This window comes from Gossypium hirsutum, chromosome A07 (assembly GCF_007990345.1).
Source record: "Gossypium hirsutum isolate 1008001.06 chromosome A07, Gossypium_hirsutum_v2.1, whole genome shotgun sequence".
In the NCBI taxonomy this organism is placed as follows: Eukaryota; Viridiplantae; Streptophyta; class Magnoliopsida; order Malvales; family Malvaceae; genus Gossypium; species Gossypium hirsutum.
Window position 1 is genome coordinate 72274485 of NC_053430.1, and position 17285 is coordinate 72291769.

Consider the following 17285-nt stretch of genomic DNA (forward strand, 5'->3'; position numbering starts at 1 on the left):
AGCCGTTTTAGCAGGCGGAATGTATTTTAGTAAAAACTTTTCGGTTATTTGTTCCCAAGTAGTGATTGACCCTCGTGGTAACGAATTCAACCACTGTTTAGCTTTATTCCTTAACGAAAAGGGAAACAACCGAAGGCGGATGGCGTCATCAGAAATGCCATTAATTTTAAAGGTACCGCAAAATTCTAGGAAATTTGCCAAGTGAGCATTGGGATCCTCGTCCTGCAAACCATCAAACTGAACAAACTGTTGTATCATTTGAATTGTGTTATGTTTTAGTTCAAAATTATTTACAGCAATAGCAGGTCTAACTATACTTGACTTAGTTCCTGTTAAATTAGGTTTAACATAATCATACATAGTGCATGGAGCAGGATTCTGATTTACTGGATTAACAGCAATCGCAGGAGGTATCAGGTTTTCCTGATTTTCAGCCATCTCCTTGGTTGTGGTTTGAATATCGTCCTCTTGCTCGTTCTCTATGCATCTTAAGCTTCGCCTTATTTCTCTTTGGTTTCTGTGAACTGTGCAATCGATCCACTATCAGAAAGTAGTGGTCCTGACGGGTTTCTTCTGGTCTTAAACTACAAAAACCTGTCAGAAGAAAATAAATGAAGAATTAGGAAAGAAAATAAAAATTTAAATTGCAATAAAATTAAAATGGCTAAAGTAATAAAAATCGAGTGTTCCTAATATCTTAGTTCCCCAGCAACGGCACCAAAGACTTGATACCTGATATTCGTGATAGGTTTTAAATATTTATAATGAATCGTTCTTGAAACTAACTATTATCACGATGAAGGCAAGTGTACCTATCGAACAGTAGTATAGCTTTAGCAAGATCGGACTATCGAACCCAAAGGAACTAAAAGTACTATTATCAACTTTCTTTTTATTATCTAGCCTAAAAAAATAAAAGGGTTTTGTTTATCTAACTAATTCACTAAACTAAGAAATCACAGAAAAGAAAATTGGGGAAAATACTTTTTGGAAAACTCGATTGATTAAGACAATACCTAAGGAAAATCCACCTAGACTTCACTTGTTATTTGACTCTGAATCGGACGATTTATTCATTTAACTTGTTCCGCAGAGATCCCTAAGTTATATTATTATCTCTCTCGAGACTAGCAACGTCTAACCCTAGATTGAATAATTAAAATCTCTTTCTAATTAATGCCCTAGGGTTGCATTAACTCTATCTATGGATCCCCTTATTAGGTTTCACCCTAATCTGACAAAATCTTGTCACCCTATCTCTAGGCGTGCAATCAACTCCGCTTAAATATGAAAAATTTACTCTTAGAGAGGGTCTATTCCTCCTCTAAATAAGAGCTTAACTTGAATCAATATCCTGGAATATCAAAGCAAGAATTAAGAACACATAATTAAGAACAAGTCAAATATTTGTCATACAATTCAGATAATAATAACAAGATCCATCTTAGGTTTCATTCCCCTTAGGTATTTAGGGGTTTTAGTTCATACTAATGAAAGAAAACATCTCAAAAGAATAAAAATAACAAAACATAAGAAACCCCAAAACTCCTGAGGGAATTTGAAGGGAGATCTTCAGTCTTGATGGTGAATCCAGCTTCTGAGATGGATTGATCAGCTTTCCTTGAGCAATTCCTTGCTTCTTCCTGTGCCTCCTTAGGTGTTTAAATAGGCTTTGGAATGCCTAAGAGCCCTCAAAATTGGCCTTTTCCGAATTGGACTAAACTTGGGCTCGGCATGGACACACCCATATGTGATTGCTTAAGGTCGTGGTCAAGGCTGTTAAATAGGCACAAGCATGTGATCTACCCGTGTAAATCATGCTTTGACCTTGCCAAAGGGACACGACATTATGGTCTGCCCGTGTGAGGAAGTCCAGGCCGTGTTGATTTTGTACGTTGGCTCATTTTTTCCGTTTTTGGCCCGTTTCTCGTTCTTTTTATTCTCCTATGCTCACCTAAGTATAAAACATGAAATTAAAGGATTAGAAGCATCGAATTCACCAATTCTAAGGAGAAACCATCCATAAATGCATTAGGCATGGGGTAAAAATATGTATAAATTACAATTTATCAAGACCAGTTTAGGGATATTACAAGTCCCAAGTGTAATCTTGGATTATCAGTTGGCAAACCACCAATCTGACCAATTGATTGAAGCATCTGAAACATTACAGGTTTCAGTTCAAAATGGGACCTAACTATTCCAGGATTCATGTTGTCTAAGATAGGCACTACAGGCTCTCGAATTGGCCTATCCTGATCATCAAACATCTAAGTAAGAGGAGGATTAACATTCGATGCTCTCGGATTAAGTTGCTCATTCATAGCAGGTGGATTGTTATCATCTTGATTCATTGATCTTTGTTCTCTTCACCTTCTTAACAAGGTCCTTTCAATTTCTGGATCTAACGGATAGAGTTCTTCAGCAGGAGTGCCTCTACGCATGCAGCTAGTAACAGACCTGTTGAGATCACAAAACAAACAAATTAGCAACTAAAACTATAAAAATTGCAATAACAAAAACTAAAGTTACCAATCGCCAATCCTTGGAAACAATGCCAAAAACTTGTCTCCTGTGAATATGATGTGCGAATTGTGCAAGTGTACACTTGAATCAAGTAATAAAGTGATGAGTGAGTATCGTTCCAACAAGGATTGGATGAGTGATTTTTGTCAAAGTTATCACAATTGAACAAAAATGATAAATATATCGAATGATGTTTAATGAAATTAGAATGGGATTAATACATTAGAAGTGAGACTAATGAAGTATACTAGCAGAGATTACCATTGCAACAAATCAAACAAGAGTACTAAGGACTTTAGGAATGTTGGAATATTGGTCGTGAAGGCTGGGATTACTAAGGGATCTATTTTAACCTGTGAACAATGTTGTGGCAAAACTATGGCAAACTTACTATTCGATTGGGTATTAATTTGGTTTACCTCTGTCGAAAGCAAGACCTAGGGTTACTCACCCCTAAGGCATTATATGTCTATAGGATCGGGATTAGCAACTGCTACTATAGCTCAAACCTCTAAATCATATAAGGTAAGGCTCCATGTCTAGAATTTACACTACTATTTCACTCAACATTTACTTGTATTACCCAACTTTGGTCCAGGTAACCTAATTCTGTTGGTGTCAAGCTACCTTAAGACTTATTGAGCATTCATCAACACTTTCTTAAGCATTTAAACAAAAACAACCATTGGGTAAAGTAGTAATATGAACCATATTAATCCATAAACATTAGTTGAAGTTAAAACATCATCCAAAGCAAATCCCAACCGTATTAAGTTAGCTCATGGTTGGTCTACTCAAATTTAAGTTGTTTTCGTATCATTAATATCCCAAAATATCAATTTAGAATAGAAGAATTGAAACAAAATGCTGAGGAAGAAATCTGGGTTTCAAAACTCAAATCCCCCCAACTCAGCGTCTTGTTGCTCATCTTCACCAAATTTCATAGTCAGTTTAACTTGCCCTTCTTGCCACCGTGAGACCTCTATCTCAGCTCAAAAAAATTATTGTCTTTTGTCTTTCCCCTTTTTATTTCCTTTTATACTTGGGTTGTCCTCTAGGGTAAAAGTCGTCAGCCAATGATTGCTTTTTCCCTAATGCTGAGGTGAATATTCTCCATTACACGTGCATGTAGAGGACCAAATGTTGAGTACTTTCATTGTTGACTGGATGTTTTTCATTTTTTTGTTTGTCATTTTTTTCGCCAGCATTGCCATGGAAACCTCTCATAATGCTTTGACAAACCTCCATCTTTTGCTATCTTTCTCCCTTAAACCTACCATTCAGCCACAACAAGACCTTTCCACAAGCAATTAAAAGTAAAAATGCAATAAAGTAATCATCATCTCAAGTTCTTAGATGCACTGCTCGATTGAATAGAAATGATCATGCAATTACCTAAAATAAAGCTAATTTTACTTAAGTACAAGCAATCAATTAAGTCTAAAAGTATGAATTATAACACTTTTCAAGAGTTATTAGTGATCATGATCAACTAGTAAGAACATGGATTTCCATCCAATTAATACATGAACCAAATTCCATAGGCATTCACACATACTAATAATTGTGTAACGTTTGGCCATCATTCTAACTTAAGTAAAGCTCTGTGGGGAGTTACTTAAATAGAATATCTTTAGTGTATAACCATTAACTAAACACCTATCGCTTCATGCACCACAAATGAGTCATTGTGGGAAAATCTCACCGATAGCACTATAAATGTGTTTTTGGATAAGCGGATCCTTGATGTATTCGGGTTTTGAACCAAATGATCTTTTTTGTTATTCTCGTACCACGAATTGCTTCGAGTGTAGGCTCGAACCAATTGAATCAAAACATAAAACTAGAAAAGGTTTTTCTTTTGGGGTAAACATGAATATTCTCTCTTCTTTAATACAAATTGATAAAATTGTTATTTTGGAAAAATATATTTAAAAGTTGAGAATAAAATCTCTCTATTTTTCAACAGAATAACAATCTCTCAAAACCTATATTCTTAGCTCTACTGGTGTCATCTATTTATAGGAAGAGAAGGTAAAACCCTTGTAGAGTTGTAGAGGTTTATTTTAGATAAAAACAACAACATCCTACTTAGAGTAGGAGAGGGATAAATGAATCAAACTTGTATTTCTACTAGGGTTGCCACCCCCTACATGTTATATGAAAAGTTTTGGGCCTCTCATACATTGGGTCTAATTATAAGTACTTCTTAGGCCTTTTTAACCCAGTACTCTATAATGTGATCCAACCTAATTCAGTTTTTCTATTTCTCAAATAAATATTAATATTTATATATAAAACAATTTTCTCATCCCTATTTTACCCCTAACAAGATTTTGATGATTTTACCCATAGTAAACTTTTGACAATTTTGCCTTTGGTAAAATTTTATGAAAATATGTCCCATATTTCACAACTCAACATGTTCATTATGATCGAATGGTTTATTTTCATTTTCAGGCTTCAAAACAATCCAAAAACATAAGCTCCTTCTTCCGATATTTTTTAAGTAACTTATATAAGATTGCAAATTTTCATTTCCATTTTTAGTTCCATTTCTATTTTTGGAAACCTACATTTATTTCCAAATGATTCCATTTCTCGATTTTGGAGAAAACCATAATCATTCTTGAATTTTTCCCATTTCTCTTTTCCTATTCATTCTGTTCATTTCTATTTAAACATGCAATTCATTTTTGGTTTCAACGAGCTAGCAAATGGATCAATTGCACATATGTAGTTAAGGCTCAAATGATTTATAATTAAGTCTGGGTTTTCACCTATTAATTATAAACTCATTTAGTTACGAAGTCATTCCACTTTAGTATCGTGACTAAGCTCTCCCAACGACATATCATTATGAAAGCAACTACTCAATGTTCATCCAATGACCTTATCACAAGTGTGTTACCCTCAAAGGATATCATCTATCTCTTTGGGATAATACATGTTCTCCCAATATTATCCTAATTTATCTTATGGCAACTATTACATCTTACTTTATGAAAAGTCAGTTACTATCAAATAGTGATCAAGTCATCTATCACAAAGACAGACGACCCGTGGCAACATTTACTTTTCATCAACCATGTAATCCAATGAGATAATATCATTTACCCATGTTTTGGGCTATGAATTCCAATGTTGTAAATGGCGCTACATACTACAAAAATCGTACACCCAATGCACCAGCTTTTGGTTCCTTATATATTTAAACTTAGGATTTTACTTACATCAAAGTGTACGAGTCACGCATACATAATCCACCATCCACTCAAGCTTTAGGTATGCCACACTATGAATGTCACAAGTGAATAAATGCATAAATGAATTCAGGATCTATTCTTATTGGGTCCAGTCCAATGTCCTGTCAGTCCAGTTAGTCACATCTATGTCTCTATCTTTCTGGACTCATCACTCCGATGCCCAAGACAAGGCATCTCCCTAATTGGACTTGATAAATGACATATTAGTCTTTCAATTAGTTTGCTCATTTCTGATTAAACTAAAGACATGTTTAGGTTTGTCTACCAATACAAACTTTCTTTCTTTATTACGATCTGACCATGTAATAGCGCTTAATATTAGTTAAATATTGACAACCAGTGAGCAACATTTGCTTCATTTTTCTTTGCGTGCAAAAACTATGTGAGGAAAATATACAAAGTATTAATTTAATTCATGAATAATTTTATAAACCAATCTGTCTAGAAAATTATAAGTGTACTTAACGAAAATACTACACTTAGGGCACCAGATCCAACAGGGATGTCACGATAACGTGATTTATTCTCCACATAAGCAGACGTATTTTTTTACTCCAAGTAGGACTTCTTCTTCCAATTGAACTCTGATTACTTCAGGGCTATTTTATACATTTTTTTCCTTTAGTTTTGAGCATATTTAAAGGGCCAATGTAACCCTGATTTGAGTGCCAATTAAGATGTAGTCACATGCGCCACTCAAGAGAGCTTAGAGGTGAGGCCAATTAAAAGGCAATTAATACTACAGGGCAAATCTTTTAGGGGTGACAAGAAGTAGTCGTAGATGATTTTCAGTGAGAGTTTTCATGCTAACTATGGAAAGAATTTTGTACACCTTTTGAGAGAACTCTATAAGAGTTTGGGTTTTGTTTTTAAGTTTACTTTATGAGAGTTAGGGCATTATTTTTAGGGTTTGGGTTTTGTACATTTAGTACCTTTAGGTTTACTTTATCTATATTGTACTAACATTTGTTTACTCATTTAGTGAAATGTCGAAGCCTCCTTTGCCTGTGGTTTTTATCCTCTTCGGAGGAGTTTTCCATGTAAAACTTGTGTTCGATCTTCTTTACTTTTTCTATTTTGTTTTTTATACGGTTCAATCTACAACAAAAGCTACAAAACTTCAAGCGCGAAATGGGTCAACTTCTAGATCCCTCATAACCTTTTGGCAACCCTCACCTCTAAATATGATCAAGGTTAATTGTGACACTTCTTTAATAAGAAGTTCTAGTATGACGAGGTTAGCATGAATAGCTAGAGATAGCAATGAGAAAGTTCTTGATGGATTCAATGCATAAGCAAAGTCTTCTAATGTGTTTGTGGTTAAAATAAGATTTGAGACATGTCAGCAAGTGTAGGAGATATTATTTCAATCCCTGCAAATATCAGTTCCATTTGTTTCTGTTGAGTATTTCACGTATCTCAGTCAAATTTAAAAGATAATCTCCTAGTTAAACTTTATTTACTTGTTTCAGTCAAACTCTAATTAGTCAAGATTATTTTTTTATTATTTGACCTATGAATTTAGCCTATAAATAGATTCTTTTACAACTTTAGAAAAAACACCCATTAAAGATTAGAACTCATAACATTTTTGGAGAATTTTTTTGTTTACATTTTGAGGGTTTTTTATTTTCGGGTTTCGGGGTTTAGTTTTTATCTCCATCATTTGTACTCTTCGTTATTTTGCCATTATAGTAAAATTATCTTTGCCCGTGGTTTTTTATCCTCTTTAGAGGGGTTTTTCCGCGATAAATTTGTGTGTTTAATTTCTCAATTTCTTCTGCTATTTTTTACTTGTTTGTTGCATAATTGGGTCAATCCCCAACAAGTGGTATCAAGAGCGAGTTTAATTTCTATAGATTAGCTCGTTCAGAGATGGAAACAACAAGGTTTGACATTTAGAAGTTCGATGGTGTCACAAATTTCAATCTGTGGCAAGTTCAGATGATGGCAATTCTAGTTTAGACTGCCCTAAAAAAGGTCGTTACCAAGAAAAAGCCTGAGAATCTAGATTAGATAGAATGGGAAGAGCTTGATGAAAAGACCTTGTCTGCAATCTAGTTGTGCCTCGTGAATAGGGTTTTATAAGAGGTGATGGAGAAAACCTCATCTGCCTTGTGGAAAAGTTAAAAACTCTTTATGCGACTAAGTCTCTAGCTAACCGTTTAGTGTTGAAATAATGTCTATTTACGTTTTGTATGAGCAAAGGTAGGCTTCTTAGAGATCACATTAGTCAATTTATTACTCTTTTAAATGATTTAAAGAATGTTAAGGTTAAGATTTACGATGAAGATCAGATTATGCTATTATTTGCTATTTACCCTCTTCATACAAGTCTTTCAAGGTGACCTTGATTTATGGAAGAGACAAACTCTCGTTCGAGGATGTAAAAGGTCATTTGTTAAGTAAAAACAAACTCGATAATGAGTTTGGTTCGGATAACAAGGCAGATAGGGAAGCTTCAGTTTTGGTAACATCAAAGAAATGAGACAAAAGGTGTCGCTATTGTAATAAGTTAGGTTACATCAAAGCAAATTGTTACAAACTGCAAAATAAAAGGGCTGTTGAGAGTATTGAAGAAGATGTAGCTGGGGTTAATTTGGTCGATGAAAGCGATGATGATTTCATGTTAGTATCAACAAGCGATAGCTCCTAGCTTACATCTGAGTGGATCCTAGATTTAGGGTGTTCTTTCCACATGTGTCCCAATAGAGAATGGTTTTCCACATATAGTTCAGTTGAAAGTGGAGTTGTGCACATAGGAAATGATTCATCTAGTAAGGTAATTGGTATTGGTACTGTTAAAATTAGGATGCAGAATAAGACGATTAGGACACTCTCAAATGTTAGGTATGTACTTGATTTACGAAAGAATCTCATCTCCTTGAGTAATTTAGACTTGAAAAGTTGTAGAATCAACATTGAGTCGAGTGGCATTAAGTTGTCTTGTAGGGCCCTCGTTTTGTTAAAAGGTAAAAGGACCTACAATCTTTATATTCTGGAAGGTTCTACAGTGACAAGTGAAATTGAACGCCTTTCATCCGTTACGGAGTCGAAGTCAACTTGTTTAGAGCGGAGACAACTTGGTCATAGGAGGAAAAAATGTATGATCATTTCGTTGGATAGAGTTTCTCCTTTGGATACAGATTTTGAAAAGTTATAGCACTATGTTCGTGAAAATTAGACATGGGTTAATTTTGATTTGGCAATGTACAAGTTGAAGGCTAGAAGTCTTCCAACTTCTAAGCACAGATTCGACTCAGTTAATTCCCTGTATAGTTTAAGATAGGCTCATGGCAGGTTTTGGCTAAGATGACGTTATGGAAATACGAGTCAAGGTGGAGATTTGTTGAGTATGCCACGTATTTCAGTCAAATTTGAAAGATAATCTCTCAGTTAAACTCTGTTTTTTTGTTTCAGTTGAACTTTGATTAGTCTAGATGATTTTATTATTATTTGACCTACGAATTTAACCTATAAATAGGTTCTTTTACAATATTAGAAAAACACTCATTAAATATTAGGACTCATCAAACTTTTGGAGAATTTTGTGTTTACGTTTTGAGGATTCTTTGTTTTCGAATTTCAGGGTTTAGTTTTTATCTCTATCTTTTGTAATCTTTATTATTTTGCCATTATAGTAAAAATATTTTTACATTTTTTATCCTCTTTATAGGGATTTTTTCACGTTAAATTTTTGTATTCAGTTTATTAATTTTTGTACTATTTTTATTTATTTGTTGTTTAATCAATCTCCAACAGTTTCAACCATGTTTCTGAAAACAAAAATAAATTAGCTTATTGGGTGTCAAAGAGACCTGTCAACAGCTCTTGCTCCCGACTTGGCCATACTACTAATGAAACCTTTTATGTAATTGTTAGTTAGTCTCACGAACGAAAGGAATGCTATTTAAAAAAGAAGAACGAAGAGCTCCATCCCGAACTCACCCGATTCCCACGTCGAAGTGCAATCACGCTACCAATTTGGTTATTAGTCACTGAAAAGTATATATAGAGAAGCAACAATTATCCGAATAACGGCGGGGGCATTTCAGTCATCCAGAAAAAAAAAAACAGAACAGATAGATTGAGTTTCAAAGCTAGCCCATTATCACTGTCCTATCAAACGCTGTCCGTGGGTAACGTCTGTTTCTCTCTCTAACGTTCCAATAATTGTATTTTTAGAAACCCGGGAAAAAAAACTAAACTGTTTTGAAAATAACATTAATAATGCTAAATTTAATAAAAAAATTATGTTAGAATAAAAGTATATCCCAAAGAAATTGATGATAGTGGTTAAAATGATACTGAACAATATAATTAATATTTATATATCAGTTAATTACTCAAAAAAACAATACATTTAATTTATTAAGAATTAAACGAGTAAACTCTTTTGTAGAGACATGAGTAATAATGAATATAGTATGTTAATAGTGAGGTAATTATTTTTTCAATATCGTCCAGAAAATTCGAGTATACAAACAATTTTTAAGGGTAAAATTGTTTTCCTCTGTTATTATTATAATGACAGTGGGGATTTTTCATTTTTGCTGATGAGGAAAAGAGATGAAGATGAAGATGACTGCCACCACCTCAGAACCTCCTAATTTTCTTTAGATTGCCTAGCTTTGATTTTTACCTACCTATTAATTCGGTTTCTTTCATAACCTCTTTCCTGTCTTTTTTAGTCATCCATGTCCTTTGAAATAAAAGAATTGAAAAAATGGAATTTTACTCCTCTTATAGAAAATTTTGTTTCGTTTCGCTTTGTTTTCTCTCTCGTTGAGAAACAATAAAAGAATTGTTATCTGGGCTTGGCTTGGCTTGGCTTTTCCTTTTTCTTTCTTTTAATTTCTTCAAGCTTTGGCGCTTTTGAAAATAATTCGATTTTCAAAAGTATTTTGTTTGTTTTGAATATATGAAAAAGGAACTTTGATAGCCATCCAAATTTGTGAGAGCATTTATCTCTGCCAGATCGTAATTCTTCCTCTTATCAACTTCTTTATATAAAACCCATTTGAAAGAATTTGTCTTTCTTCAATTTCCAAGATTCCAAGCTCTAAATAAATCAACCTTTTTTCATGGTTCAAAGTTCGTAGTTTTCTCACGTTCCTGAGACAGCCCTTATAACCCATTTCTTCTTTTTTCTTAATCTATCCTCGAGAAAAAAGAAAAAAAAAGGTGGGGGGAATGTTTGGTCCCCAAAGCAAAATGGACATTGCCTTTGAATGGCAAGCGCAATTTCACATCTTAAGGCCAAGCATCCATGCGAGAAGAGCAAATATAATAGTGAAATTCCAAGACCTTTATGGGTTCACAGTAGAAGGCAATGTGGATGATGTTAATGTGTTGAATGAGGTAAGAGAAAAGGTAAGGCAACAAGGGCGTGTTTGGTGGGCACTGGAAGCAAGCAAAGGGGCCAATTGGTATTTGCAGCCGCAGATTTCGATATCGCAAGGGATTGGGTTGAAATCTTCGCTCAAATTGTCAGGTTTTGTTAATGCGATTACATTGAAGAAGCTTATCAGGAAAGGCATTCCGCCTGTGCTTAGGCCTAAGGTTTGGTTTTCGCTTTCGGGTGCCGCCAAGAAGAAGTCTACGGTGCCTGAAAGCTATTATAATGATTTGTTAAAGGCGGTACAGGGTATGGACACGCCTGCAACACGTCAGATTGATCATGTAAGTCCAGCATGTTGGGTGTGCATTTGCTTCATTGATATTTGTTTCTTTTCCCCCTATTTTTACATGGATCTTTGTCAGGAGGTGCTTTTTGTCTTGTTTCTTTTTCTATAGGTTTGGTTAACTTTGCACTATGTATTTGGAATTGTAAAATGCATAATATCTTATGATCGACCTAAATGAGCGGATGGTTTCGTTTTTATAGGTTAATGTTGGGATTTCGATATTGAATTCCCCAAATATTCTTTTCTATTGCATAATTTAAAAGGGATAATCGTGTTTGAGAAATCACTACATCACAAGGTTTCTTTTGTAATAAAAATCTTCATAGGTTGGAATTGAAAACATATGTTGTTGAAAATGCACAATTAGAAGGTATATCGATCAGTGTAAGTTTATTGAATCTGAAAACCTTATTGGAAGTGCCTTACCAATTTCAGTTTTCCCTTCTTTTAGCAGTATTGCATGTAATTGTAATAATAAGTTTATGTGCCTAGACAAAAATCAATGGTTTCAAATCTCTTTGGTGTAAAGTTCTCAGTCCTCTGGTGACCCAAATATGGAAATGAGAGTACTGCCATGTTTTTTTTTTTTCTAAATATATATTCTTATGTATTCTTCCAGGACCTTCCACGAACCTTCCCCGGTCACCCATGGTTGGACACTCCAGAGGGCCATGCAGCTCTTCGGCGTGTGCTTGTGGGGTATTCTTTCCGTGATTCTGATGTGGGCTACTGTCAGGTGAGTTCATCGATTTGTATGCTCGTCTTACAAAGTCTTATTGCCTCCAAGTTCTATGGTCTTATTCCGTTTAATTTCTGTCCTTCCGTCCATGTACTTATCAGTTCCCTATATTTACAGTGACTTAAGCTTAAACCCTAATCAAACTTCATTGTTCCATAGGTTGGTTTGATTACCTTTGTATTAATTATTTATACCAAATTTGATGTGGAGTATCTGTAAACCCTATCTTTCCAAATATCACTTTGATCAAGTCCCTAAACCAATTGGTCCCTACTATTTCCAAGTTTAACAGTTAGTAGATATTGAATTGTGAGAAATCATATTTTATTCTTCATCTAATTTTGTTCTCATTTAAGACAAAACTTGTTCTTGGCGCAGGGCTTAAATTATGTCGCTGCGTTATTATTGCTTGTTATGAAAACAGAGGAAGATGCATTTTGGATGCTTGCTGTCCTCCTTGAAAATGTTTTAGTTAATGACTGCTATACAACTAACTTATCCGGATGCCATGTCGAACAAAGGGTTTTTAAGGATTTGCTTGCTAAAAAGTGCCCAAGGTATTCTTTGAAGATTAACTGTTTTATTTATCAGCATATTTTTGGTTAAGTTAATCTGTTTTTGCTCTACGGCTTATCTTATTAAGATTTGGATTAAAACAATGCAGGATTGCTGCTCATTTGGAAGCATTGGAGTTCGATGTCTCCCTTGTTGCTACTGAATGGTTCCTGTGCCTCTTCTCTAAAAGCTTGCCTTCAGAGGTTCAAACAATTTTTCATTACCGTTTCAATTCTGTCATATCAGATGGTGTCAATTTTACTTGAGGTTGCTTTCCGACTATCTTATTTTTTCTTTTTGTTGCGCTATTTGTCCAGACAACTCTGCGGGTATGGGATGTCCTTTTCTATGAGGGGGCAAAGGTTCTTTTTCATGTAGCTTTGGCTATATTTAAGGTGCTAATGTCATTTAACAAGTCAATAACTTTCTTCTATGTTTTTTCCCTAGAAAACATTCAGATGTCAAGACAATACCATGGAACTAAGTTATGTTTTGATTTGCTTTTGCAGATGAAAGAACATGAATTGCTTCTAACGCATCAGGTTGGTGACATTATTAACATATTACAGAGAACTACCCATCACCTTTTTGATCCTGACGAGTTATTGACGGTAAGACAAGTCATCTTTTGTTCCTCCATTTTTTTTCTTCTCTTCTGTAACATTTCATGCTTCTTTTCTCATTTTGTTTGGAGAAATGAATTAATGAAAAACCTATTTCTTGATATAAACCGGATAGGAAACGATCATGGCTTTCGAAGGAACTGGTATATGAAGTTTAAACATGGCATAGTAACTGATAATATATTCGTTTTATTCTTTTAAAAAAAGAACTAAAATACCTCATGCAATGAAGACTTCTATGCAATAGGAAAAATCAAATTGGTCGGCTGCCCTCCATTCACTTGTTTGAATGGAAATAATGAATTTATTGAAAAGCAAAGAAGTGGATCCTAATCCAAACTGATAATAGCAGATTTTCTTTCTTGTGGTTGGATTCTTAGTCTTGATGTTTTAGGGGTACGGTCTTAGTGTATGTAAATCCATATTGTTCTTCTTTCCCAAACAATGAATTTTAATCTTACCTTCTACATCTCTACAGGTTGCATTTGATAAGATCGGATTCATGACGACAAACACAATATCGAAGCAAAGGAAAAAGCAAGAAACAGAAGTAATGAAAGAGCTCGATCTGAGAATGAGAAGACTAAATTCCATAAGAACAGACGAGAAGTAACAGTTGTTGTGAAAAGACCATAATTGTACATCAAACATCCTATATAATCCCAGACCTCTTTGCTCTTATGTAGAAGAATATGAAAATTATTGCCTTATGTTCTCTTTGCCAACGACCAGGTAAAGAGATTGCTTTCCTTTTGTTTTTGCTTTGCTTTATATATATATATATATATGTATATATATATAAATTTTCCAGGATGTTTTAGGTCTTAAATGTAAATTTTCAATCCACTCCATACAGTTTTTAAACAGCTGAAGTTACTTCAATTAGGGCACTTTGAGTTTTCTGCACCAGTGTTTTTATTTGCCATTGGTTGCTTTATCAAAAAGATTTTGAGGGTTATTCAGTTTTAACATCTTATTTTCTCTATTGGTTGCTACTTACTAGAGGTGTGTATGCCAGGCCCAATCAAAATCTTATGCGTGTTTGCAAGAGCTCGGCTCGAAAAATGAGTTTAAAATTTTTTCTAAATTCGGCTCAGATAAAAATGTTAAAATTTGGGCTCGCTTCGCTCATATTAAAAAAATTTTATACTATTTTTAAAAATATATATATAATACATAAAAAATATAAAATAAATTAAAATAAATGTTTCCCAACAAATTAAATATATATATATACTTAAATAACACTAAGATATATGTAACTTAACAAACAAATGCTTTTAAAATAGTAACAAAATTAATAATAAAATATAAGTTATATAATATTCAAACAATAATAATAAAATCAACATAATAGTGAAATGATAGTAGAATAATGAGAAAACAATAGAAGCGAAACAGTAAAAAATAGCAAGAAAATAACAACAACAAAAAGCCATTTTTTTTTGCAAATACGGGTCGAGTCGGGTCGGGCTTGGTCCAAAGAAGTCTTACCCAAGGCCTAGCCCGTTTTCTAAATGGGCCTTATCTTTTTTTCCAAGCTCATTTTTTAAATCTATATTTTACCTAAACTCTCCCACTTTTTAAGTAATCATACCCATGGACAGGTCTACTACTGATACATCAAATATAAATATTTTAAGCAATTTTTTTACCTAATAGCAAATTTAGTTTATAAAAACTATTATAAATTAGGTAAAACTATTTTAGTAGTCAACCAATTATGGTTTTCTATTTTGGCCACTCAACTATGAAAAGTTATAAAATGGTCACTCAATTATGGTCTTTTTATTTTTTTGTCACCTAACTATGAAAAGTTATAAAATAGCCACTTATTTATGGTTTTTATTTTTTGGTCACCAGCTAGTTAACAAAAAAAGGTTAAAATGTTTCTAGTCCTTGTGCTTTTAAAAAATTAGGAATTTAGTCTTTGTATTTTTAGGAATTTAGTCCCCCTACTTTTCAAATTTCAAAATTCAGATCTAGTTGTTAACTTTGTTAATCTATTTTTTGTTAAATTTGTTGCTATGACATTTTGAAATAAAAAAACTACTTACTTAGTAGCCATGTAATTAAAAAAAAAGATATTCTACTTAACCTAAATTCAATAAACCAATTAACAGGATTAACGGTTGGACTTGAATTTTAAAATCTAAAAAGTAAAGAGTTTAAATTCCTAAAAATCTAAGTATATGGACTAGATTTTTAATTTTTGAAAAGTACAAGGACTATAGGTATATTTTAAACTTTTTTGTTAACTAGCTAGTGACCAAAAAAAAAAACCATAGTTGAGTGGCCATTTAATTACCTTTCGTAATTAGGTGACCAAAAAAGAAAAAAATTAAATGACCATTTTATAACTTTTCATAGTTAGGTGATAAAAAAATAGTTGAGGACTACTAATGTAATTTACTTTATAAATTATATTATTTTTACATCAATAAGTATTTAACTATGTTAATATAAGTGTTACAAAAGCTATTAAACACATTATAAAATCGTTTTAAATAAAGGCTATTATGTACTCTATTAGTTTTTACCTAAATTGTGTGGGATGATAGTAATAAAAATTTATAAAGAAAAGTTATAAAAAGTTGATTTGACATATGATAGTGGTTGACATTATATTCTTTTGAGAGGCTGACTAAAATTTTTGAAAACGAAGGGTTTTAGTGGAAGTTTTCAAAAATTTTGGTATGTTTAATTAAAACTTTTAATAATTTTAGAGGTTTTATGAAAATGTTTAACAAAAATTGAATAGTCTAATTGAAATTTTTAAATTTTTTCAAAGGTTTAATAATAATTTTCAAAAAATTTGGAGGAACTTAATTAAAATTTTCAAAAAATTATAAGGATACAACTAAAGTTTTCGAAAACTTTAGGGGGCCAAGGCCCTCTTTGGCCCTGACGAGGACACAGCTATACTATTTGGCACCCTAAGTTAGTTAGCTGAAAATTTGGTTTATAAAAACACTTAATAGGTTAAAATTTATATATTGTAATCTACAAAGTTGATTATATAGGTACAAAAAGTTCTATTGCACCATATCATGAGTATGATATTATTTTAGAGAATTGAGTTAGACACAAGTACTAAATACACCTAGTGAACTTTTTGATTTGAGATATGCAAAGCTTCAAATTATGGTTGGGAGAAAATGTGCAATTCTTAAAAAAAGAATTCACATATTAACAACACCACCTCAATATAGTCTAAAAGAACAATGTTGGATCGTGCTAGCATGTTGCATATTTCATAGCTTCATTCATATGTGGAATTGAGATGATACATATTTTGAAGAGTACAAAAAAGAAGAAAATCATGGTAAGCTTAATGATATAGATTTAATTTTGACTCAAATGAAGAAATTTGCCAGGGACTAGCATACTAGTGTGTATAATATGTTAAATGTTACTAAGGGAATAACACAACAAATATGAAATGTTAGAGCTATTAGATATAATTTCAAATGATGTTTACTTTTCTTATTATTTTTATTTATAATCGTGTTGTTAACTATTTTCTTAGACAAACATATTACAAATGATGGTTTGATCTTAATTTTGCAACTTGTTTAGAATTTTTATTCTAGTATTATCGATAATATTTGATAATAATTAATATATTTAAACAAGTCTAATTTATGTAATTGTGTAATAATTTGTACTACTAAACACAAATGTGGAACTATAGTATAATTATACTATGTCAACTAAACTCGTATGGAAAATAACTATTCCATGTATAAAAAGGTGTAATTACTAAGATAGTATTTGAGTACACTTGCATTCAATTGCTACATGGTGTCCAAGCACGTCTTATGTAAAATTTTAAAGATTTAAATATGTCAAAAGTCTTGTACTCTTTTGAATTTTAAAATTTAGTCCA

The 17285-nt window shown here is 32.9% G+C and overlaps 1 protein-coding gene across 1 annotated transcript; it reads left to right on the top strand.

The window, feature by feature from the left end:
* The first annotated feature begins 10319 nt into the window (after window positions 1-10319).
* Window positions 10320-14296, top strand: LOC107920444 (TBC1 domain family member 2B). Its single transcript, XM_016850201.2, has 7 exons — window positions 10320-11474; window positions 12099-12215; window positions 12597-12775; window positions 12883-12976; window positions 13091-13168; window positions 13283-13384; window positions 13875-14296. Exons 1-7 carry the CDS (start codon window positions 10986-10988, stop codon window positions 14007-14009), a joined length of 1194 nt encoding a protein of 397 aa, XP_016705690.2. The 5' UTR covers window positions 10320-10985; the 3' UTR covers window positions 14010-14296.
* The last annotated feature ends 2989 nt before the right edge of the window (window positions 14297-17285 follow it).

Excerpts from the sequence above, each read along its gene's own strand:
- LOC107920444 (XM_016850201.2), top strand. The coding sequence starts at position 10,986 with ATGTTTGGTCCCCAAAGCAAAATGGACATTGCCTTTGAATGGCAAGCG. Across the intron at positions 13,169-13,282 it reads TAGCTTTGGCTATATTTAAG|ATGAAAGAACATGAATTGCT; the intron begins GTGCTAATGTCA and ends TTGCTTTTGCAG. Across the intron at positions 13,385-13,874 it reads ATCCTGACGAGTTATTGACG|GTTGCATTTGATAAGATCGG; the intron begins GTAAGACAAGTC and ends ACATCTCTACAG.